Source organism: Acanthochromis polyacanthus, chromosome 22 (assembly GCF_021347895.1).
Source record: "Acanthochromis polyacanthus isolate Apoly-LR-REF ecotype Palm Island chromosome 22, KAUST_Apoly_ChrSc, whole genome shotgun sequence".
In the NCBI taxonomy this organism is placed as follows: Eukaryota; Metazoa; Chordata; class Actinopteri; family Pomacentridae; genus Acanthochromis; species Acanthochromis polyacanthus.
Genome location: NC_067134.1, coordinates 12282578 through 12308907, shown reverse-complemented (window position 1 = coordinate 12308907; position 26330 = coordinate 12282578). Strand labels below are relative to the sequence as shown.

At 39.7% G+C, this 26330-nt stretch overlaps 1 protein-coding gene across 1 annotated transcript in view; it reads right to left on the bottom strand.

The window, feature by feature from the left end:
• nlgn4xa (neuroligin 4 X-linked a) overlaps positions 1-26330 on the bottom strand; it is a 158714-nt gene that overhangs the window by 121964 nt on the left and 10420 nt on the right. Inside the window, exon 2 of the mRNA XM_051943089.1 lies at positions 19547-20266. Within this exon, the coding sequence (XP_051799049.1) occupies positions 19547-19997 (451 nt within the window). The 5' untranslated portion in view covers positions 19998-20266. The remainder of the gene's footprint in view (positions 1-19546; positions 20267-26330) is intronic.

Genomic DNA, 26330 nt, shown 5'->3' with positions numbered 1-26330 from the left:
CCAGACATTCTACTACTCCTTCATAGAGAGCACCATCACATTCTCCATCATCTGCTGGTTCTATTCTATCAGCCTCCAGAACAGAAACCGCCTGCAGAGGACTGTCACTGTCTGTTCCAAGATCATAGGACTTCCTCTGAGAACTCTATCTGCAGTGTATGAGCACTTAACATGCAGACTGGCGAACCGGATCATCAGTGACCCCTCACATGCTCTCTTCTCTGCATTTGAGTGGCTTCCTTCTGGTCGACGGCTTCGCTGCCCCGCATGTAGGACACAGAGGAGAAGGGCCACCTTTGTACCCAGGGCGGTCCAACTACTCAACTCATAACCACAACACCCCCCACCCACTGCTACCACCTCCCACGGACTTTAACACGGACCTCGTGAACTTTTCCATTTGCATTTTGCACTCTGCATTTTACATCTGTACTGACTTATTACTGTACCTACCTCATTGCCATTGCAACTATTCTACTTGTACTACTGACATACACTTGTATATTTGCACTAGTAAATTGTTTACCGTATTGTCACTTTAAATTTTTAGTTTTTATTTCTGTACATAGTATTTTGCCTTTATTATTATTCCATTGCACTGACTGCTCTACGTGCCTTTGAATTGCCCCTTGGGGACAAATAAAGTTTTTTGAATTGAATTTGAATTGAATTGAATTGAATTGAAGAGAGAATCCTGAACTCAGTCCAAATATTTTGCTCTCTGTAGCAAGAATATGAGCTAAAATGACATTTTTAACCTACAAATCCATGTTTCCTCTCATGTAGCTGACTGTCGTCTTGAAAGTCAAATCTATGATGTGTTTTTCAACATTAACACCGTTGTGCACTTTCACTAAACCAGTGAGTGTGTCTTGAAAATGGGAGAAATAATACGGTGTTATTACTGCAAGTGGCAGACTCGGTACAAATGGAAGGTTTCGCTGAAAAAATGAGGCCCATTATCGACGCTGCCCAACAGCCCTTGAGCTGTTACACTGCTCGGGATGGAGCTCGCTATATTTCCTCCTACCTCCACGAGCCTTCTCCGATCAGCAAATAGCGGAGAATCGGTCTCAACAGGCCCATAATGTGGCAGCATGGACGGGATGGTGGAGTGTTTGCACATTAAAGTCGCTCGCTGCGAGAGCAAGCTGCACAAACACAGGCCAGTGCCATGTTAGTGTAACCCGTCCGAGCGTGAACACCCGCATCTGCTCAGGCTGGTCGCACACAGATGTACGCACAACAAACATGCACAGCTCAATAAATCACAATACATACCCAGGGGTGAATGTGCAACCCCGTCCCCAGCTTTATGAAATCAATATATCTCTGTGGATTTAATATAAAGCAGCCAGGAGAGGTCACATGGATGCATGCCACAGCTTTGATGCTCAGCTCTTTGAACTTAACGTATTGGCTGAGATGCAATATGAGCGAAGGAGGGCTTTAGAATGCCAACACCACAATCAGTAAGCATGAGTACATGCAACTCAAAATTTGTTATCAATATGAAAAGCTGTCTACAACACAATGCACCACTATATGAAATATACAATATCTTAACATTTTGATGTTTTTATATACACCCTTTCAAAACTTTGGGGTCACTTTGAAATATACTTATTTTTGAAAGAAAAGCATTTTTGTTTTTATTTTTTTACGATGATAACATTAAATAAATCAGAAATACAGTCTAGACATTGCTAATGTGGTAAATGACTGTTCTAGCTGGAAACAGCAGCAGATTTTTAACCCGTTGCGGTTCAGCGTTTTGATATCTGCATAAGCATTTTTCGAAATAGAACGACACTGCCAACTCGATGATAGAAACATTATACACCGATGGAAAGCTTAGATTCTCATGAATCCGCCGGTATAAACCACTTTCAGATGTGATTACCACAGCGGGTGAGAAAAACACATTTGTCCAACAAACAACGAATATCCATCCATCCGTTCTCTATACACGTCTTTAACACACACAGCGCGACTCACATTTCTGGGTTCATTATTACACACAGATGAAAATATTCCACAAAAAACAGCCATAATCCAACCTTTTACATCCAGACGAAACAAGCCAGTAAACTATTTTGTCCAAAACATGTCTTGAAGTCGGTATATAATCCACGAATAGGTCGTTTTCAAGGAAATACACCTCGCGATGCGCGTCCAATATTCCCTGTATTTCTCGTCATATTTTTATTTACAAATAAAATACTGGCGATTTTTTTGTACTGAAAATGGCTGGAATTGACTGCACCTTATAGGGCTACTGGAGTATCTACATAGAGGTACAAAGACTCATTTCCAGCAACCATCACTCCTGTTTCTAATGATACATCATGTTAGACATTAATGTTCAAAGGCTAAATTAACAAAACTGCATGTTGATCAACTTTAACTTATTTACAGCAACTTCAACTAATATAGAGCAACTTTATCGAATATAGAGCAACTTTAAATAATAGAGCAGCATTAATCTCTATATTAAAGTTGCTCCATATTAATGAAAGTTGTTCCATATTAATCAAAGTTGCTCCAAATGAATTAAAGTTGCTCTTAATGAGTTACAGTTGTGCGATATTATTTGAAGTTGTTTGTTTATTAAAGTTGCTCTACTTTAATATCGAGCAGCTCTGACTAATGTAGAGCAACTTTAATTCATCTGCACTACCATTTCAAAGTTCGGGGTCACTTAAAATGTTCTTAATTTTGAAAGAAATGCAGTTTTTTTTTCAATGAAGATAACATTAAATTAATTTGAAATACAGTCTAGACATTGTTAATGTAATAAATGACTATTCTAGCCAGAAACAGCTGGGTGACCCCAAACTTTGGAACAGTAGTGTATACAGTATATACATTTAACACAGGGTTGCTCAGTTATGACCACAGCTGTTAGTGTGCTGTCGAAAAGACACATTTTCTTTGAGAAAAATCTTATCAACCCAATAAATCAAGAGCCTCTTGCCATAAAAGTCAACAAAAATCCCACAAATTTTACCATTCGCCAGCCAAAAAATGTTTTAAAAAATGAAGGAGAAAATAAAAAGAAAGAATTTTTAACTTTCTGATGGACTTTGAAGTACTCATCAGAAAACTCCTTTAAATCTAATTTTAAATCACAGTATTTCGTCAAAATCACTTTATTAAACTTAAAACGTTTGCCAAACACATCCAGTTTGCACCAGATCCTGCAAAAATAAATAAATAATGTTGCTTGTGCTGAACTGCAGGCTGTGTAAAGACAACTATGGAACTGTAATATAAATGTCACTAGCAAGATATCTACAGCAAGTAGAGTCACCATTTTTCAAGTATTGCTCACACCTCTTGCACTTGGAAAAGCTGTTGTACACATGGAGTTCAATTTTTTTTTTCAAAATTAATTATCAAAGAAATCAACTTTTGCAGATTAATCTGTGTTATTCAACAGAGGACACTTTGTTAACTTTTAAAGGGGAACGTCGTTTTTTTTCAACCTGGGGTCTGTTTCCATATGTAATTTCATACATGTGAGTGATGGAGAAATTAATTTTCGACATAGCTCCAGTATTTAGCCAGGCAGGCAGCTTAGCAGCTTAGCTAGCAGCTCAGCTAGCAGCTCGGCTAGTGAAAAGTATCGGGCAACTGGCCGCCCCGCGTCAAAGTCCACCCTAACGTGCTTTTTTCCCCACACTGACCGGCTCGGATAGTCTCGAGTGTCCCACAACATACTAGAGATGAGAAGTGAACGAAAACCTCCACATTACCTGGCAATCGCTCTTTGTTGTGGTCTGTATCCAAAGCTCAGGACGCTAGGAAGCAAATCTCATTCCGAAATCGCGCGAGCACGAGATTTGCTTTGACGCGGGGAGGCCAGTTGCCCGATACTTTTCGCTAGCTGAGCTGCTAGCTGAGCTGCTAAGCTGCCTGCCTGGCTACATACTGGAGCTATGTCGAAAATTCATTTCTGCATCACTCACTTGTATGAAATGACATATGAGAACAGACCCCAGGTTGAAAAACCCCGAAGTTCCCCTTTAATAATGTCAGAAGGCTTAGCGGTACTGCATCTGACAGCATTTACCAACACATCAAACACAAAAAAACCCAGTAAAAACTATGTATAAATCAATAAATAAATGATATATTTAGAAACAAAATAAACTTTAAATGTAGTTTTTCCAAATGGGATTAAACAGAAATCAACTACAACAATGCTGCAACCATTTTAGCCACAGTGATACTAAAGACAGCCTGTACAACTATCTAAAAATGTCAGCCGGTCATGTTAACAGCTTTTCACTGAGAAAAGGTGAGACCTCAATAATTAGTAGAAGTATGCAAAAAAATGTAAGACTGCTAACACACTAAAAAACCCAATTTCCTACAAAAATGGAAATATAATTGTGTAAACTAATGCACACAGTAAATGTTTTTGGAATGCAAAATAAAGTAGGAATGATAATCGCTGGGATAAAATACAAGTCTGAGGGAAGCACAATTAAGAAAACACATCAGATTATGCACATATTGATTTACAGATGGAGTGGTTTTGGAGTAAAGTGGAGCAGAATACAAAAAAAAAAACAACTTAATCTTGAAAAAAAAAAGGGAAATGAAAATGTGTCCATACTGAGTCCATGTTGATTTGTATCGCTCACTGTACGTCTCCAGCGTTAGCTTGAAGACAGCTTAATGGCAACCAAGTGCTGCGTGTCACAAGATCACAGACTCCAAATTTCACCTCCTGACTGTTGTTTTATCTTTTGCCTATGATGCAACGCTGAGCACACCGAGAGAAGAGGAGTTTACGACACAGATACCACTTCTTTGTCTGTCTGTAGTGGCCCAGTCTAAAATGATTTCCCTCCACCTTTCCCTGCATATGACAGCCTGTCATCACCCCATCTGCCTTGCAGAAGCACTTTGAGCGCAGGAAATCCATTTAAAGCTGAAAAGAGGGCAACAGCTACGATCTTGGTAGAAATGTTGGCTTTAGCATTAATAAACATAAGTGGTAGAGTCAGTGGTACAGTCTTTTTTTTTTTCTAAATAGCATGGGAATCACATCATTTTCAGTGGCATATATTAAGTAAATGAACAAATGAAGACTTTGCACATAAAAAATAAACAAATCAGGTTGAAACAGCAAATCCAAGAGCAAAGTTATGTACTGCTGCCTCTACTACGTCTTAATCAAGACTGCCAAATTTTAAGTTTTTCAAAACGTCTTGTAATGTAACAAACCCCTTAAACAATATTATTAAAGGCATTAGAGATTTAATTTCCTACGACTTTGAACGGAGCATGCGCATGCGCACATACAACCTCTCCCTCACCCCTTCTAACCTCCCCCCTCTTAACATTTACGAAGAAACGCCCCCCTCCAGAAACTTGCGTAGGACTCGTGAAGTTGCCTACAGCCGCAGTATAATACAATAATACATTTTACCTGTCCAGAAGGAATTTAGCAACCAAGGCATCTGTCTTTAGGTCCATTCGTTGCTTGAGCTGACGCCATCGCCCAAATGACTCGCCAATAATCACTTTTGTTTTTGCATTCTCGTGATCCAGTTGTCTTTTATTTTCTCTGACCTCAAAAAATGCATTTCTTTTACAACTGGGTCTCCCTGGATCTTTATCTGCCATTATGTTAAAAAAAGATGAGCAAAACAAGTCGCCAGCTAACTACGAAGCTATACCAAAGCAACACATACAGAAAACACGTAAGTCCAAGGCGTACGTAATCTACGTAACTAGGCCTGAGCCGGAAGATTTTTGATTGACAGGAAAGGGAGCAAACCAAACGCCTCGGTCCGAGCGCGTTGATTGGCTGATGTTTTTCAGGTCCTGCCATGTCCACAGTTATTTTTTATTATTATTTTTTATTCTTTTAGAAACCATACGTACAAGTCCACTAAAGGTCAGTATATTCATTTTATGTGAATCAGACAAATTAAACAACAAAAACATCCTCCATAATGCCTTTAAGAAACACTACCCACCTTTCTATGTAGATGATACCCAGCTATGTTTATCTATGAAGCCATATCTTAAAGACATTAAGGACTGGATAATTCAAACACAATGAAATTTACTGTATTTGGGCCAAAACATCTAAAAAAAAACAACTGAATAACTAGATGGTTAAACAGGAAATCCAAGAACAGAAGTATGTACTGCTGCTGCCTCTACTACATGTCTTTACCCAGACTGACATATTTTAAGTCTTTCAAAATGTGTTGTAATGGAAGAAACCCCTGAAGCAATGTTATGATGAAACACTGCATACCTTCTTATGTAGATGATACAAAGCTGTATCTATCTACGAAGCCAGATGAAACTAGTTAATCAGTCAAAAGATTAAGTGTGTTTTGAAGACATAAAGGACTGGATGACAATTCAGACACAAAATAGATTGATTTTGTACATTTTGTACACTGCATGCTTTTCTCTGCAGATGATACCCAATTCCATTTATCTATGTCTTAACCTCTTGATGCCTATTGTCGCAAATCGCAACATACCCCTTTCATTCAGACTGCAGTCGAGATAGCGTATCCATTCCCCCAATGCTGGCTTGTGCATACTCAATACGTACCTCGGAACCTTTTGCAAGCACTGGTTTTTCATCAGACAGGTTGAAGTGGGACCTAATTATTATATATCTGTTATTATTATTATATATCTGTTCTATATAGAGTTTGCCATGATAAAGCTCTATTCCTCTTCAACTCTGTCACCGCAAATAATGAATGCTGACACTGAACACAAAGACGCCATTGCTCATTAAACAGACAAAGCAGCTTGGTAGGTTTTCCCTTTGTGTGCAAAGATATGAAGAAGATGCCAGACAAAGGACGAGACAACACAGTATTCTGGGGGTTTGGATGGAGGTTCAACTTAAGGATACGATCAGTAAGCTAATAGACAAATGAACAATCTCCACTTATTTTAGCATCAGCTGGAAAGTAAAAACAGGCAAAAGTTCTTTTTAAATTTAATTTTGAATAAATTCAGGCGTCAAGAGGTTAAAGACAGAATGGACTGGATGACTATTCAGACACAATGCAATTTAATATATTTGGTCCTAAGCTTCTAAAAACAAACTGCTGACCCAGATGGTTACACTGGATGGAACTGCCATTAAGCAATATTTTTCTATGCAGATGATACCCAGCTATATTTATTTATGAAGCCATGTCTTCAAGACATAAAGGACTGGATAATTCAGACACAATATAATTTAATGTATAAACAATATATATTGTGTTGTAAAAGGCTGTTATCAATCTGCTGCAGTCCTATCATGTAGCTAAATATGGCAAATTATAGTGTATATTGTAAATTATGTGACAACACAAATACAAGACTTAGCTAATTACTATCAGAGATTTTTAGCCACAGAAAGCTATAAAGTAATTATTACAGTTTAATGTAAAAATACATAATAATGTGTAAAGTATCTCACTTCATTTATTTTCCTAATGTAAGAATGTAGGTTTTTAAATCTTCCAATCTCCTGAGCTGCAAAGTGAAATTATGCAAATATAGTTGAAGTTAAGATTACTGTTTTTGGATTGATGCAGAAAGCATTCAAATTCTGCAGCCGACTGGCATTTTTATGACAAGAAAACACACAAGAACAGCTGAGAAGCATAAATGTATACGGCTTATGTTAGTTGGTTTTATTCCATGAAAATGCAGCAGTCAGTATTTCGAATGCTGCTCACATTTGGACCTCAGGCTCCACCAAATAAAGCTGAAGTGCTGACTGTACACCCAACAAAATTACATCACCCCTTCACGAGTTTGGCATTGAGATGCGAGTAAATAAAACTGAAGTGCAGCCGCTTGGAAAAACGCAGTCTTTAGAGCCATTTTCACTCCAGTTTATCTCATTTTATCTTCAGCGCTTAAAGTGCCGCAAAGAGTATTTTAATTTAAGGAACAGCTTGCTCCGATACAGAGGAGGAAAAAAAGCAGAAAAATGCTTCGGCTTTAGAGTTTGGAATAAATCACAGCTTGCCGCTGACACACTGAGCGGCTGCTTGTGGAAGGGCGTACGAAATGAACAGGCAGCTTTAGCACCATGTCTTACATTCGAGCAGTAAAATGGAACCAATGCGGGGAAGATGCCGACAATTAAAACATGAAGGTGAGGCGGTCGTGGTTTTGTCTAACTCCATGAGAAAAGCCCCCCTGAGGAAACATCTTTACTTTGATTAATTCACTCCAGCTGCATGCCACTTCCCTGGTCTTCTGCAGAGGCAGATAAAACCAGCTTTACTGCCTTTAACAGCCACACACTCCAAACTAGCCTCTCTTTCTTTTAATTCCATCCATATCCCTCATAGCCCCTTCTTTCTCTTTATGCACACAAATGAAAAGAGCTTTCCAGGGGGGCATTTCAGCTGCAGACAGCCAGCACCTTGTCTGCTTGGCCAATGGATTTAGCGAGAAATTTGAAAAAGGCTATGACAATACAGTCATTTGAGCATGCTTGGCGCGGGGCCGCAGTGGATTTTCCTCTTTTAGCTTTCAAATCAGATGACAAAGAATAGCCGTCGCTTAATGTGTCAACCCACTTGGGGTGCAGTAAAACTATAAATCCTGCCCTGATCCTCAGCTTGCACGATATTTTGACATTACACTGGATTTCTGAAAAGGCCAACTCAGGGGATGAAAAGATGATGGGCAGCAAGGGGAGCTCCCTGCTGAGCTGAGACTGGTGAGGCACATTATTACAACTCTTTTTATCCACTGCTCCTTATTCTTTTGTTTCTATGTTTGCAAAAAAACAGCACATAACGTGAAACAGAATCTACAAACTGCTGGTTGGTCCATTTACCAAGCCGAGGATGTTGAATAAGCCTTACATAGTGTGTTTGGTTCACATGACAGCCTCAGAAGTCCACGTCAGGTGGTTTAAAGCCACTATTTTCCTAGAGGTTCAGTTTGTCTCCAAAGCACCCACTGCTTTCAAAATTCCATTAACAATAGCTTAGAGATATAGTGCTGGCTGGACTAATGTAGTGTGTCATGTTCCACAATATCTGCTGTGATGAAAACCTTTCAAAACTCTGCTGGATAAATGGATGTTTTGAAAAAATTACATTTGTTGTTAGACATTTGGTATTGAGGACACACTGTATGATGCTTTCAACAACAAATGAATATCACAGGAAAAAAAATACTGAGGAACCAGCCGAGGAGCTTGGCATGTTTGCTCTGATTTTCTTTTTTTTTTTTTTGCAAAGTGATGGGCTGTTTTTGCATTGTAAAGCAAGGTACCAATGAACGGCAAGCAGGGGCAAATCAACCTTTGGTGTTTACTTCAGGAACTTGCAGGTAATTTGACCTTTGCGCTTGTTCCAACTGAAGGAACAACCATGGTGGAAACTAAAGGGACATTTTTTTTTGTGGGATTTTTGAAGTAAGTGCTCCTGAAAGCAACAAAAAGCATCATTTCTTTTCAGATTTTTGATCAAATAGCAGCGTTGCCCTTTCAAACACAGTCACCAACAATGTAAGGCTACATTCACACTGCAGGGCTTAATGCTCAATCCCGATTTTTTTGTGAAATCCGATTTTTTTGCGAGTTCATTCACATTTCCAATTAAATGCTACTTGTATGCTATCTTCTGTTAGCCTAGCCGCGCTAGACCCATGTTTCTGAAGGCACAAGGGTCTAGGACCGCTCGACAGGGAGGGAGGCGGGCTAAAAGGTTGTCTTTCAAATCACTCTGCAGCAATTGGGTAGGTATACAACCAATCAGCGCAACGAATAGGCTGATGTAGTTCCTCGAGCGCCGGCAGATTGTGGCTAAGTCCCATTAGCTTCCTAACCAGCGGAGCCAACTGGTATATTAAGGATTGGCATATTCCGTCGGCATAAGTCCAAATACGTCTTTCTTCTCAATGAAACAATTCAGTGCCGTCCTTTGTTTATCTTTCAAGTTGAATTTTAGCTTCAAATCTTTAAGGGCTGAGGCCAAAGCCGAGTCGAAAGATAACTGTTTATTGTGCGCCGGTTGTTTCTGTCAGAATCGTCGCGCCTGTGTCGTCACTTAGTTACGCCCGCCTTCTGACTCTACACTTCATGGTGATTGGTCCGGCCAGTTTTAGGAGAATCCAACCTTGAGCCTTATGGAGGGTAACTAGACCCACCCTGGCAGAGAATTAAATTCGTTGCCGTGGGTTGTCTAGCGCGGCTAGGCTAATCTTCTGTGTGAACTTCACACGACCCAAAAGGTTCCCACATGCGCAGAAGAAGACACAACAACGACACACGCAGAGAGCGTGTTCAGTGTTTACGGACGTAAACATGGGCACTAACAGCATATTTATAACTTAATCGTTTTAAGGAGAAGGTCAAGAAGGAAGAGAGCCAGGCTTTTGGCCCTGGCGTTTTGCGGGGCAGTGGCAGCAACGTCTGTCCAGAGAACTGTGTGGGTGTGGAGTCCCAGCCAGGAGTGGTGGGATAGTGATGTGAGAGGCTTCACAGATGCGGACTTCATTCAGAATGTTCGAATGATAAAGGCGACCTTAACGTACATATGTGAGCGCCTCTTTTTAACACTCTCACGGCAAGACACGTCTTCGACAGCCCGAAGACGTGTTTTGCTTGAACGCAGAATAGTGACGTTTGTCGTGTACTAATGACGTCGGATAAATGTGACCTGGCCGTTCAGACTGAATTTGCATGGCATAAGATCCGATACGCATCGGAATTAGGACCACATATCCAAGTGGCCTGGGTCACATTTGAAAAAATTGGATCTGTGTCGTTCAGACTGTCATGAAAAGATCAGCTACAGGTCGCATAGGGGCAAAAAAATCAGATTGTTGGTCACTTGAGCCTGCAGTGTGAACGTAGCATTAAAGTCACCATATAGCAGCATCCATCTTGGTTCTTTGCAATGTTTTATTTCCTAAATGCTCATTGTACATCCAGTAACTACTATTTGTTGTGATTTTGAGGCAGCATTGTGGCCAAAACATAAAAGTATTACCTCATAGAATGGAACTAGAAAGTCTAAAAGGACTGATTAGGAAGGTGTTTGTCTTGTGTTCTTAGTAGGTATAAAGGCATCTACAGAAACCTATAGCTTGAGGATAATGCACTGCATATTTCAATAATTGAGCCAATTGTCTGATGCAGTAACTGTTCACCACTCTTGCAAATATTACAGTATTTAACCAGCAAAATTCAAAACTACCTACAATATCCGTCATGATGTGCCAGAAAAAAATGTTGGGATTCTCCAGAGTAAATGGTTATTTGGACTTATGCCGAATCTAACAAAAAGCTGGCTTTGTTTTCTGATCATTTCACTGCAGAGCAACAGTTCGGGCATTTGCTGTGCAAAAAAAAAAAGAAAGCATTCAAGTTGGCTACGATCACAGCGACACGTCAGAAGATGTAAATAAGTAATGAAGTTACTGCTGCTGTGCCACCTGCGTAAGCCGTGCAGAGCCCTTCTTCTTAGTTCGGAGGCAAAGCTGTCTGATGCTACAGCTGTTGAGAAGAAGACGGTATTCTACATTTTGTTTGTTCTCGAGATGTTCTCTGACGGCAGCTTTAAACAGGTGCAGGTGAGTTGGCAATGCTGTCAAGCTGATGGAAAACGAGTGGGTTTGGATGTCAGGAAGCTGAATATAGATCAGGTGTGTTTTTAAGCCATTGTCAGTTATTTGTCTAATGGCCGATTGGCAGATTGCTTGAGGACGTTTGAGTGTCGTGACAGGAACATAACTTTCAATTCCATCACCACAATTCATGAAGGCGTAAAAAGGTAAACAGCACAATTTTCTGCAGTTCTAGGTGTCTTATTTTGGTTTTAAAAAAGCCTGTTTTCTGTTTGAGTCACATTATTAATATGTTTCTTTTATAGCAGAGTGTGTCATTTTCCTAGAATCCAAGTATTTTATAAAAGGATCCTTGTTCAATTGGTGTCAGTTTTCTACAGAACAACGTATGTTTTGTTTTATCTGAGTATAACAGCATTTTAAGATCAAATGAAGTTTGGTGCACAAATTAAAAAATCAGGAAGTAACTTTTAAAAAGCCTGAATGCAAAGTACGCCTTACACATAAAAAGCAGTCATCTGCTTATAGGTACTACTCCAAATATTTCAATCAATCAGTCACGCTTTGTTTATGAAGCATGTTTCATACAAATGAAATGTAACACACTGTCCTTTACAGATGACACAATAAAACAATACAAACAAAAAAACAGCCTCCACGACATTGCACTAACAATTAGATTTGTCCATTTGCAAGAGTGGCAAGGAATTCAGAGAAACTTTACAGCAAAAAAACGAACAAAAGGAATGCAGTCTCAGATAACTTGACTTATAATGGCCAATAAAAGTACCTGCAATACATATCAAAGCAACAGTACAGTGAGTGTGACATGACTGTTACTATAGTGACAGAATCATTGCTGCGTGAACACTGAATTTATGGTTTCCAATGATCATGAAAGGGATTTGGAAACAAAAACTTAGACACAACTTCCCGTGTCTAAGAATAAAAATGCCCCTTTTAGAGACTTCGCTGGTACGACTTTCAATGTCACTACACAAAGGACCCCCGATGTAAACAATAAATACAAATAAGGAGAGATTGGTTTCTTTGTTAAATCAGATGCAAAGGCAAAAAAAATAAAACGCCAAGAAAGGAGGTTGGGGTGGATGGATGTCTTGATAAAACACTTAACACATAAGACCAATATTTGCTTCCCTTTTCAAGCCAAGCCAACCCTTTCCTTTAAACCATAACCAGTTCATAAACATTGACACATTTATTACTCTAACCTTCACAAAGTCTGATTCACAAGATGTACACTTACAGTATAAGGTTGTCATTGTCCCTGTGTATTTTAAATAGCCTTCCACTGTCCTCATTGCTACAGAACACAACAACAACCTCCAAGTACATGCAGAAAATATCAAGTTCTGACGAATGCAGGCTCATGCAACAACCCCACTTGTTTATGTTGGTGAATTTAACGTTTTAATGATAGCGCTAACCTCCACATGTGCAATGTTCCACAAAAACAATCACCCTAATACTATTTTGTTGGCTCACCATCACTACATCCTGGGCTTTGCGCCACCCAGGACAACTGTTATAGGTTTTAAAAAAAACACACACACACAAACGAGCCATTTTGGTTTAACAAGGTGCAGCCAGACTATTCTTAAGCACTGACATGGAGGAAGGTCTGGCCTTTCCACCGGATCTGAGCTTTGGTGTTTCTGTGTCTAAACAAGACACTCACATGGTTCACATTCAGAGAGTCTTCTTTCCCCTGCCATTTCTAAAGTGATACCAAAGAACATGTCCACATTTTGTGAATGAAGCTCCACTAAGTTGGTAACAAACGAACTACATTTCCTACTTCTTCAAAATGAAAGGGGTGGACAGCTATGCAACAAAGCTCTAAAACAGCAGAGCCAAACCCTCAGAAAACAATAAAATAAGGCTAATATATAACGGTAGGAGCGAAACTAAACTCCATACCATACGGAATCTGGTAGAAGCCTCAAAAGTGCTAATAAATCAACACAGACAGACTTTTATATGCAGAGCGCAAAAATGCACATAAAAGAGGCATGAAAACAAACTGTATTACACATTTGGGATACGGATTTACTGTTGTCAGTCATAACTTTTTCGTTGTTTTTTTAGAGATCCTGAATCATTTGAGAAAAGCTCCCGAATGTGCACCGACCCAGGATTGCGAGATTATCCCTCTCCTGCACTTTTTAATCTACCATGTACTCAAGAGCTCAGACTAAATTTAGCGCGGAGCTGTCAAAGATCTCCGCCAGACACACACATTAATGCACCTCCTGATCCTTCCTGCGCTCGTCCAGCGCTGCCTCCTAAAAACAGAGCTGACCCCCAAAACCGCTGGGGTTATGTTCAACACACTGTGCTTTTAACAAGAACACACACTGAGGCCCGGCCGTGGCAGCTGACGCAGAACCTGGACGGGTTAAGTGCTCGGCTGGTACGAATTTCACACCCACTTTAAGTCACAAGTGCTCAGTCAAAAAAGGGGAGTGTGGAATACAAGTCATTATAAATGAGCTTTTTTGCCTGAGAGCAACGCAGAACCTCACATTCTGTGCTTTCTTTGATTTTAATCTTACATCACTCTTGGTTAACAGCACTCTTATCAGTCGTAGCACAAAGCAACGCAGACTGTAACAACTCTCAGCGATTTGACAAGAGGTTTTCTTTTGGACAAACTATTGTTCACTGATGGCAAAATTAAGGGAAGAGCTGCCAGGTTATTACTGCCTGAAAAGAGGAAAATCAAACTGGAATGTGGTAAAAAAAAAAGAAAAACATTTGCTCCTTACTACACCCAATAATTTCTCAGCTTTTGTGTTTTAGTATAAAGCTACTTTGTCTGATGAAGCCCAACTAACAAGGCAAATAAAAGGAGCTCCTTCATGTCGGCCTTTGTGGGGGTGGGGGGGTTTCATTAATAAAAGGAAGGATGTACGATAGCTATTTGGGGAAATGTCACAAACGCTCCTTTTTCTCTCAACTTTTAAAGTGATGTGTTGCTGTTTGACAGAGCAGCATTTAGTCAAGTTAAAGGAAAGACAAGAGGCACAAGCATTATGTGATCAAGGGCACATATGAAAGAATGGAGGAAAAAAACCTGCAAATAGATTTCAAATGGACTTAAAATAAAACACATCGATCAGAAACTATACAGTCGTTTTCAAATTAAAGCACATTTTCAAGCACTAAAAAGATGTTGCAGCATCATTTACAGCCAAGTTTTTTAACATAACCTCAGTGATTTTATTCATTTTATGTATTAGCTAATCACGTGCATAACAACGGAAATGCTATGCAGAGGAAATTGGTGCAAAATCAAGATGCTGATGATCATACATTACCGTTAAAAAGTTTGGGGTCATTTAGAAATGTCCTTATTTTTGAAAGAAAAGTACTTTTTTCAATGAAGAAAACATTAAATTAATCAGAAAAAAATATTCTAGGCATGGTTAATATGGTAAATGACTATTCTAGCTGGAAACAGCTGATTTGTAAATTGATTATCTACGTAGGGGTACTGAGGAACATTTCCAGCAACCATCACTCCTGTGTTCTAACGGTACATTGTGTTGAAAGGCTAATTGATGATTAGAAAACCCTTGTGCAATTATGTTAGCACATGAACAAAAGTGTGAGTTTTTATGGAAAACATGAAATTGTCTGGATGACCCCAAATTTTTGAATGGTAGTGTAGGTGAGCTCACTCTCTTACCATTGTGTATGTTTGTTGTTGTCTTTAATGTGCCCATCTGCTACTGATTACACAGCAGACAGCACATGACAGCTGTATATTCAGTGCTATTTTGCAGTACTATCCTAGCCTAGCCGCGCTAGACCCATGTTCTGAAGGCACAAGGGTCTAGGGCCGCTCAACAGGGAGGGAAGCGGGCTAAAAGGTTGTCTTTCAAATCACTCTGCAGCAATTGGGTAGGTATACAACCAATCAGTGCAACGAATAGGCTGATGCAACCTGTCCTCCAATTCATACGACCGCATCGGTCGTTTGCACCGTGCACCGGAATACGACCTATGCGGTCGTATGAACGTTTGCGCCCCTACGGGGAAAACGAACGCATTACGGGATTTAATTCGCGAAACGGCTTTTCCGTCGCAAAACGGCTTTTTTCTCACTTTCCCAACACGTTTTTAGGGTTATGGTTAAGGTTAGGGTTAGGGATAGGGACAGGGATAGTGTTAGATAAAAGTTTGTTCATGATGACGTTTCACCTGCGACTCCAGAGTGTCGATATTTACTCAACCGCCAGAGGTCGCATAGTCAAAACGTAACACTGGGTCGTAATACGGGCGTGTACAGACGACCTATGTGGTCGTTTTTGGTTTGAGGACAGGCTCGCTGATGTAGTTCCTCGAGCGCCGGCAGATTGTGGCTAAGTCCCATTAGCTTCCCAACCAGCGGAGCCAACTGGTATATTAAGGATTTGCCATATCCCGTCGGCATAAGTCCAAATACGTCTTTCTTCTCAATGAAACACTGCAGTGTCCTCTTTTGTTTATCTTTCAAGTTGAATTTTAGCTTCAAATCTTTAAGGGCTGTGGCCAAAGCCGAGTCGAAAGATAAATGTTTATTGTGCGCCGGTTGTTTCTGCCAGAGTCGTCGCGCCTCTGTCCTCACTTAGTTACGCCCGCCTTCTGACTCTACACTTCATGGTGATTGGTCCGGCCAGTTTTAGGAGAATCCAGCCTCAAGCCTTATGGAGGGTAACTAGACCCACCCTGGCAGAGAATTAAATTCGTTGCCGTGGGTTGTCTAGCGTGGCTAGGCTAGTACTATCCTGCATGTTTACGAGAATCACTACGACAAAATCCTTGTCAATTTTCTCAAGTGCATTTTGAATATGTCTTTAACAAGGATTCCATCACTGTGACCAGACCACTGTGTCAGTGACATGGCTTTGCCTTGCAACAGCAGATTAGTAATAGTAGTTAAAATGTCATCTGGGGACATCCCGAGCAGATGTAGAAGATCAGGATTGGGGTCAATCAAGGCATTTTTTATCGGATTGGTATCAGCATGACACTTTTTTTACATTCATTGTCACACTGGAACACAATTTGTAACTTGGGGTGCAAATTTGTTCCTGACAGTCTGAGCTAATACCGGTTATATTTAATGAGTTAGTAGCGCAAATTAAGCACATCGGCCATGTATCTGATTTAATAGTCACTCCCAACTTAGATTAAACACATGAAGTCTGTCTACAGGTCATTAAGCATCACAGAAATCTCTGTCATGGTGGCCTTTTACTAGCTACACCCCCACAATGCTCTCTGCTTACCAGTAGAAACTGTTCATAGTTCCAGTGACCACCTACTTTCATCACTACACTATTAAAAATAAAAAGATTAGCAACCTGGTGCTACAGCTAATCCACAATACATGTGACGTGTATCATCTGGGAAATGGTACCAGATTAGCAGATACTAAATATGAAATGAGTGAAAAAAAGGAAAAAAAGAGACTTGATCAGGACTTTTCCTAGTTGCTTGCGGTTGCGATAGACACAGTGGTTGACTGTTTCATAGATTAGAAACCCTGATTTTAGATGCATACAAATAATCAACAATATGGAACATCACTAATAGATTTTGGATCATAAAAATTTCATTTTTGCATCTCTTAAGTAAAGTATGTTGTGCTGTAGAAGTATTTTCACCAGGTACCGTTCTTGCTATGTATACTTGTCGACCTCTTTTTGCACTTCAGTACGTCATATCAGGTTTTGCAATGAAGCCTCTTTGTTTTCAGATCTTGATTTAATTTGCTGTTAATAGTATTTAAACACTTTCTTCATTTCTAACTTGTTGCCTAAAAAATAATTACAATGTCCTTCTAGGGTGTCTGTAGGGTTCACCAACTTAAACCCTTTAATACCACGTCGCAAAGAAATTTCCATCAGTCTCTTAAGGATACTGATCAAAGTATGATGGGAAACAACTGGGGATGAAATGTTCTGGAATTATTTATCACTGAAGTTAGAGCTTGGGAAGAGACGGAGCCCCTGTCTGGTTTGGGACTATTTCTTCCATAGAAAGCAGTTCTAGTTACAAACTAAATTTCATTGAACCTCACTGCATTCATGGCATTTCAGAGTCAGGTATCTTAAAATTAATCTAACAAAATAGTTGGCCATTACTGTAAATATTATTGCATTTAAGCAGCAAAACTGAAAATGCTCTGTAATAATCCGGTTTATGCACCTGGAATTAAAAATAAAAAAAAAGATGGTCCAGAAGAAGCAACATTTGCTGAAAATGAAAACACATGGACAGCTTTGACGGTGCTGGGTTCACCCTGTGATTTCACTGTCGTGACTTTACAAGAGTCTGCAGCTGGCAGCTTGTTGAAAAGCATTTAGGTTAATAAGCCTCCATACGATCACAATGATGTCAGAAGATTGAAATAATCAGAGAAGTCGCCTGCTGTGCCACAAGTGTAAAGTGCACGCAGCCCCTCTTTGCAATTTGAAGACAGTATCGATTGTCCTACTGTGTGATGCTATAGCTGTTTAATAAAGTCAAAGACGAAAGGCTACTTTCTGTGTTTGATCCTTGTCTGAAATTGGATTTCAAGATTTGTATGTGAGCTGGTAGTGCTATGATACTGAAGGAGATTACATTTTTTTAGTTGTTCTCAACAGTATTAAGCCATCATTGCAAATCATTTAATTACTTCAATTAGCACAATTGAGAAATTGTAGTTTTTTTTTATGTTGCTAAATTGACAGTCATCCAATATGTACTAATCTAAAAAGCTTGCAGAAGGGTGCAGACAGTTTTTACTGCAGGTCTGATGACATGACAACATTTATATTGCTGGCTACAACAGACAAAAGAACATTTTTTCAGACCTCTGTGCAAATTCTCACTTGTTCAGGTTGTGGTAATCCATAGGAGCTTTACGAAAAAGCAACTGGACTTGTCTTTTAGGTTCTTGAAAATGATTCATTACACATCCAAGAGGTGTTTTCAATTCCAAAGTTTCTTGAATGAAAAGTGAAACAAGGTGAAACTTCAGTTCTGAAGAAGCATCTCGCATAAGAGGTGAAACATCTTCAAGAATCTAAAAATTTGAGACTTTTTGACTGAATTCAGTCTTTGTTTGTGAAACATCTGATGCCCTGCAGATACTCATTTCATCAGGACAATAACAGAGTCACGCCTAAGTAACCACTCAGTGTTTCTCTTCTTCATACGTCTGGTCACGGTACATTTAGTTTGACAAAATTTCCCCTGCAGTCTCCCTACAGAAAAAAAGTCCCATTTTCAATGCAGAAAACTGTTGTGTGGGAGTGAGATAATGCATGAAATACAGTGAACAAACAAACTCAGTTGTCCATCACCAAAGAAAGTGTTTCTTCTGGTTGACTGGTTAAGGAACATCAGCGCAGTCAAAACTGACCAAAACACTGAGTTGATCTCAGGGTTGAGCTCAGTGATTCATTCTGTTTGTTCTCTTTAATGGACGTTAAAGAGACATAGAGATAAGAAACTAAAATGAAAACTGTTCACAAATTATTTTTCCAGTTCTTGGTTTTTGACATTTTTAAAAAAATACTGATGTCCAAATTTGTTGCTCGAAGCTTGTGCAGGAATAGTTGAACGTCAATTATGGTAACTCAACCACCTTTAAAACAGCAAGTCTGAAATCAGCCTGTGACTTTTGAGTTGAGCCCAAATAACTACATAAACTAGCAAAAGACCAGCTCTTCCCACTGTTTCACTCTGTATCTCTCTCAGAGGGTTGGCATTCATTTTAAGATGAACTACAAATTACAATTGATATGCAGCTGGTGGGGGTGTATATCTGAGCACTATGTGTAGTAGCTGTAAGAGTTGAAGCAATGATTCCACAAGAAAAAAGTGAAATACAAGAGGGAATGTTACAAAAACATATCGAAAGACAAGACAGAAAGCAGAAAAAGTGCAGAACCATTGGACCTACCATCCTCTGTTGGGACGTAGATGTTCAGGTAAAGGCAGTCCTCGCTCTGATCCTGCACATAGGTTACCACTGTATCCAAGTTGGCGGTGAACCACACAGGGAGCATATCATTGAGTAAAAAGCGGTCCTCTAAGAACTGAGGACAAACTGGCGCAAACTGAGTAGCATTCCTGATGCCCGGCCAGGACATGGGTGGCTCCGGAGGCTGGAACCTCCGCTCCCCCGTTGGGGACAATGCATATGGGATCCCCAAATACTGCTCCACCGGTCCCAGTATCTCATTGGGTAAGGTAACTTTCACTCCGCGCAATTTCCCATAATTGGTGGTGACTACTGGATACTGCTGGGCTTTAACAGCAGCCAGACAGATGGTAATCAGCCCCATCCACAGCAGAAGGCTGGCCTTGGCCATGGAGTGACACATCCATGAAGGGCCTCCGGGCACTGACATGCTCCTGCTGTGCTAAGCCTGAGCTTGGCAGGTTGTGGTTATGGTCCACTGGGTCCTCGGCGCCCCCCTCCCCGCCCCACCACCAAGACACTTCCTGTTTCTCCTCAGGCTGCAAGCTGAGCGAAGGAGCTCCAGCCAAACAAAGCAGCTTTCCCAGAGCTCCCCATCTCGAGAGCCTGCATGGAGATTGGTGGTGGCAGTACCACTCTCCTGTCCAAGAGAAGGCCTGATACTCTCAGGTTATCTGGAATCCAGCTTGATGAGATGTCCTAAAAGAACAACAAACACAAATCAGAGTTTATCCACTGCATCATACTCTCTAGTTATGTTAATCTATAGCCCTGCGTTGGATTGCCCAATGTCAGCGTGGGTAGACTCCAGCCTCATGTGACCCTTTGCAGGATAATGTTGCCATAACTAATGGATGGATGAATGGAAGGATGTTAATCCATTTGTCATTATGCAAGATGTTCCATAATAGTTTAACACAAGGTTTAACCACCTACAATTTTGCTAATACTCACACTAACAGTGATTAGTTGTGCATCAAGGGTTTGGTGCAACTAACAATACAATCAAATCACGAAGTCGTACATTGTTTTTGTTTTTAGGGTTCGTTGGATAATAATTGTGGTTATTCAATCGATCTAGTCCACCTCTGTGATTCAGCCTCAAATATCTTGATAAACATTTGACTGATTAGACATTTTAAATGCAAATTCATCCCAAGAGCTTTTATTTCGGATTCTCAAACCAACAATCCTGGGCTAACTAGCTGAAATTTTGGTTTTGCGTGAAATATTTTGACACGTAATGGATAAACTGCCATAAAATTTGAAAATTTCTCCAGACCATAATCTGTGCAGGTTGGTGTTGATCACCTGGATTTTCCACTGGAGCCACCGGAAATCTCACATTTTTTGCACATTTTTGGTTGGTTTTAAAATGCATGGATTTTCATACAATCTGGTACAAACATTTAGGGCTTAGGTATTACATATAACCAAAAAAATAAAAAATGTAAATGTAGCATGCAAGTGGTTTTCTTGTCTGATAGGTTTTTTTTTTTTTAGCTGTTATAAATTCTCAACCATTGAGCTGATCCATTTTATAGTCAGGTGTGGCTTTAAAGGTCATGATACTAGACACTCTTTTGACCAGTGATTATAAAAAGCAAAATTAAAATACTGCTTTATTCAAATGATATGGCACCACAGATGACACTCATTGTCAGTATAGTCGGTTGTTTCATGACATCCATTCTGTTGTAGAGATGCAACAAATACTTATTCCACAAAGCTGATGTTAATTAAATATTACATTCTGCATTATATTGTTGTTGAGAATAAATATTTAATCTGTTTTGTTGGTGGCTTGATGAATTGACCCAATAAAAGCAAAAGTTCATGTAGTAACTTCTACTTATATCACAGTGGTCATTTTGCTCAAGAGTCAAAGCCTAAAGTAAATTTTAGAGTAACATTTATTAAAAGTCTGTGTGGGTTGCATTCAAGTTCATTTGAAGAGAATATTACTTATTTTTTATGCTTCATATAGACTTATTTTGTTAAATAGCAGCATGGCTCCCACATTATGACTAAAAACACAGATTCCTGAAGTCATGTATTAATTTGCAGGGTACTTTGGTTAATATGACAAACAGTCCACCTGTTGTACATCAGCACTGTGAGCACATTGGCTTACTGCCACCAGCATTTAGCTCGGAGGAGGAATCCAAGGGAAATTTCACTGGCTGCAGACTAAGTTTCTTTAAAGGGTTGTGGAAGGCCACCTTGTGCTCACAACAATCTATTCTTCATCATTTAAATGCAGGAGCCACAGTAAAACAAGCAAATTATCCCCTAATTTGCACCATGATTAAAAATCAGAGTTTTTATCGAGCTCTGGAGGAAAGAAAATCATTCAGACGGTGTTTGAGAAATGAGGTCAGTTGAAATAAGTTCACTTTGCAGTTCTGAAAAGCCCTCTGAATTCGAAATCTCTGTGGGTTTGGAGGCGTCTCGTGGACATTTGTGTCAAAACCAGATGGTATTCAACTTGTTAATTCAATTTCCTGTCGGAGCACTTGCCTCATTCCACTGCCCTCAAGTCTTGAGATATTTTTAACTGTATATTTTTCATATTTTAAGTGGTTTGGTTGAAGAAAATCTCATGCCTCACAGCTCCAATCCAAAAATGTTGATTAATTACCCTCTCTCTCATATAGCACTGGGTGCCACTGGAAGTCAGGCCAAATCAATTATTAAATCTCATGCTGACCAGCACTGACTTCGTTCTGATATCAAAAATAAATGAAAAGACCGCATGAATAAATGAGTGGAAGCCTGGTAATAGAGTCAAAGTACATGCCAATCTTTGCAAGGAAGATTTTTTTAAACTAAACAGCTTTCCAGTAAGGATTAGTGAAACCGAATAGAGGAAGCTGTTAGCGGCTACAGCTGCAGCTCACAGAGTAGAAAATGGTTGTAGAGACCACAGTTGAAAATCCACCTTAACACTGGGGCAGGGACAAAGGTGGCAACCGACAGGAAGTGGCTGAGTTCACAGAAAAAGTCTGAGGGAGCAATTGAAAGCGCTGATCATCGACATATATGTCAACAAGAAAAGCATTCAGAGAGCGCAGTACTCTGCCAAGGCTGTTCATTCCCCACACGGCGTTGTCAGAAATGCACTTTTTTTTGTAGAAATGCAGAATTTGTTTATTAGTTGCTGATGATCAGAAATCATAGCAACATAGAATATGGGATATGCATGTGTACATTGTGTACGGACACTGAATCACATGACATAAATATGTAGCGAGCAACGGAAACTGATGGGACTCAGAAACCCCCCCACAATTGAATCAATTGTTTCTTGTATCATTTCCAATGTCAGCAACAGTCGATTTGTAATAGGATCACAATCATGTGATCGTAAGCAGGCAGCTCATGTAGTGTTCACTTGTTGTCATAGTTACGGTGACACCGTGCCGCAATCCCATAATGATATAGAAATCTTTAACAAATCCGTGGATACAGACTTCAAGCCATATCACTGTCAAAATCATTTAGTCCTTGTGTCATTTCTGGGCTTTCCTGAAAATTTCATCCAAATCTGCTAGTTTTTGAGTCATGCTGCTACCAGACAGACAAACAGACAAACCAACGCCCATTGTCACATAACTCCACCGCATTCCTTGGCGAAGTAATAAAAGACAATATATGTCATTAAAACATTATATTGCAAGGCAGTAGTTACCTATATAAGCTAGCCTAGTTGTGCTAGACAACCCACGGCAACGAATTTAATTCTCTGCCAGGGTGGGTCTAGTTACCCTCCATAAGGCTCGAGGCTGGATTCTCCTAAAACTGGCCGGACCAATCACCATGAAGTGTAGAGTCAGAAGGCGGGCGTAACTAAGTGATGACAGAGGCGCGACGATTCTGACAGAAACAACCAGCGCACAATAAACAGTTCTCTTTCGACTCGGCTTTGGCCACAGCCCTTAAAGATTTGAAGCTAAAATTCAACTTGAAAGATAAACAAAGGACGGCACTGAAGTGTTTCATAGAGCCGGGTTCTGCTCGAGGTTTCTTCCCTGTTAAAAGGGTGTTTTTCCTTGCCACTGTCGCCTTTGGGCTTGCTCTGGGGGTCAGGCATTTGGGTTCTGTAAAGCGTCTTGAGACGAGTTGACTGTAATTGACGCTATATAAATAAAATTGAATTGAATTGAATTGAATAGAAGAAAGACGTGTTTGGACTTAAGCTGATGGGATATGGCAAATCCTTAATATACCAGTTGGCGCCGCTGGTTGGGAAGCTAATGGGACTTAGCCACAATCCGGCGCTCTAGGAACTACGTCAGCCTATTCGTTGTGCTGATTGGTTGTATACCTACCCAATTGCTGCAGAGTGATTTGAAAGACAACCTTTAAGCCCGCCTCCCTCCCTGTCGAGCTTCCCTAGACCCTTGTGCCTTCAGAAACATGGGTCTAGCGCGGCTAGGCTATATATAAGCTACTTTGCAAAATGTCTGACCACTAGTGGCACCATAGGGCAGTGTTTTGAGGAGTGGAGTCCAATTTTGCTGTAAATTCTGCAAAAAAATTTGCATATAAACATGATGAAACTGACCATCTAATTGTATCATATTTTACAGTTTCTAAGACTCAACAGAAAAAAACCTTGTTGTGTACAATCTAATATGTCTTCTGGTGAGATAGTTCCCTTTTGAAGCTTTGGAATTTTAAGTATTTCAAAGTTTTCAATGTTGGTAATTGGCGTATTGGAGTAACTTAAGATGAATGAATGTTTGACTTCTCACATTATCGTCAAAATGTGCTGAAAACATGGGGACCAAAAATGTTACAGCAGCATTTAATATTGAAATATTACTTTGAGATATACAACAGAAATGAGTAAACCTGACTAAAATGTCAAATTATCATAAACTGCATCACACATTACATTATTTACATTATTATGAAGCTGGACTGTAGAGTATTTTCCTCTAATGAACATTTTTTTTAAAAAAAAGTCCTTTCTAATACAGTAAATCTGAATTTTAACACCCTCCTATTCAACTTAGAAGCAATGTAAGTGCTGTAAGGATAGAAAAGTCATAGATTTATGTATGTTTTATTTATATTAATGCATGCAAAGTGCTCTCATGATCATTCCTTGGATGTTTCAATGGTTTACCTGCTAGTAATTGTGTTTTTCTCATCAGTTTTCACAAAGACATCTTCTTAGCACACATTATCTCTTGATATACTGATCAGGGTCCCGTTTGAAAAAAAAAACTAAACCAAATCAAATATTCTAAATGTTCCAAGTGTCTGTCTTAGTCACACAAACAAGCATTGTCGTGATCATTAAATTGTCGAAAATGTCAAATTTCTCACTTATGATATGTAATACATATGATACAATGGTTAGATGTGCTTCTATTTTCTTAAAATTTCAAATATAAACAAAAAATAAGAGCTTTCTGACCCTCTACTGATAAAAAAAAAAAATCCTTGGGTTCCTGGTTGCATAACGGCTTATATTGATCAAATTATTTGCAGGAAAAAGTCTGGTGACATTATCTATTTATCTCATCTACAAATGTCATCTACCAACAATGATCTTCCTCCTCTGTGCCACAGGCTCCACTGGTGTCCAAACACTATTAAATACACATCTGTGAGTCATGATGTTGCACTGGACAACACAATCTTCTATTATAAGAACATAAACTGGAGTTTATTTTTACTCAGTCGGACATACACAGTCCTGCTGCCAATAGTCTCCAACAAATGCACTGTTTTCTGCTGTTTTACACCTGTGAAATGTTTCTCGATATATATTTAAAATGCATCACTGTTCCAGTGTACAACATGGTGTGAACAGATAAATCAAACTTCCTGCTAACAGCCAAATCAAGGCGTCATTCTGTAACAGCATCAATGAGCATCTCCACGGACAGAACCTGGAGAACAGGATAAACTCAACCAATGTGGCAGTTTGGAGTCCACAAAGTCACGGTCCGATACACTGCTAACAAAGCGGCTCCAGCGGTGGGACAGAGTTGTTCAGGTATTGATTAAACTGACTGTGAAGTGAACATCACATTGCTGAATTACGCCATGAACACAGAAAAAAATGGACATTTTTAAGCGGTTTGGTGATGATACACTGGGAGTCTCCTACAGGGATGTAGCCTGGAGACTGCGGAGTCTTTGCTTTTAAATGACAATTTCTGTCATGTGTAACCCAGGTAAAATGGGTCACTCTGTAATAGATTTTGTTGACCATCAATCAGACAGCCTCCTCTGTGTTTGTTGGACAATGGAAGCACACCTTGGCCCCGACCTACACCTGCGTGCACTCAGTTATGCCAAGCCCTGGAAGGCCAGGTAACCTAAATACGTAGCGCATGGCAGGAATTGATGAGACTCGAAAACACCCCCACAATTTAATCAATTGTTCCTTATATAATTTCCGATGGATGAGACCTGATAAGTTCGCAGCTGCTGATTTGTAGTAGGATTGCAATCATATGATCATCAGCAGGCAGCTGACATAGCGTTCACTTGTTATAGTTACAGTAACGCCATGCCACTATCTCGCAATAATGAAAGAATTTTTAACAAATCCATGGATCTAAACTACCACCGCCAAAATTGAATCACTTGGACCTTGTGTCATTTCTGATTTTCCCTGAAAATTTCAGCCAAATCCGTTTCTGAGGAATGTAGCTAATAGACAAACAGACGGACAAATGTACGCTGATAGTCACATAACTCTGTTACGTTCCTTGGCGGAATAAAAATTTTTGGAATCATC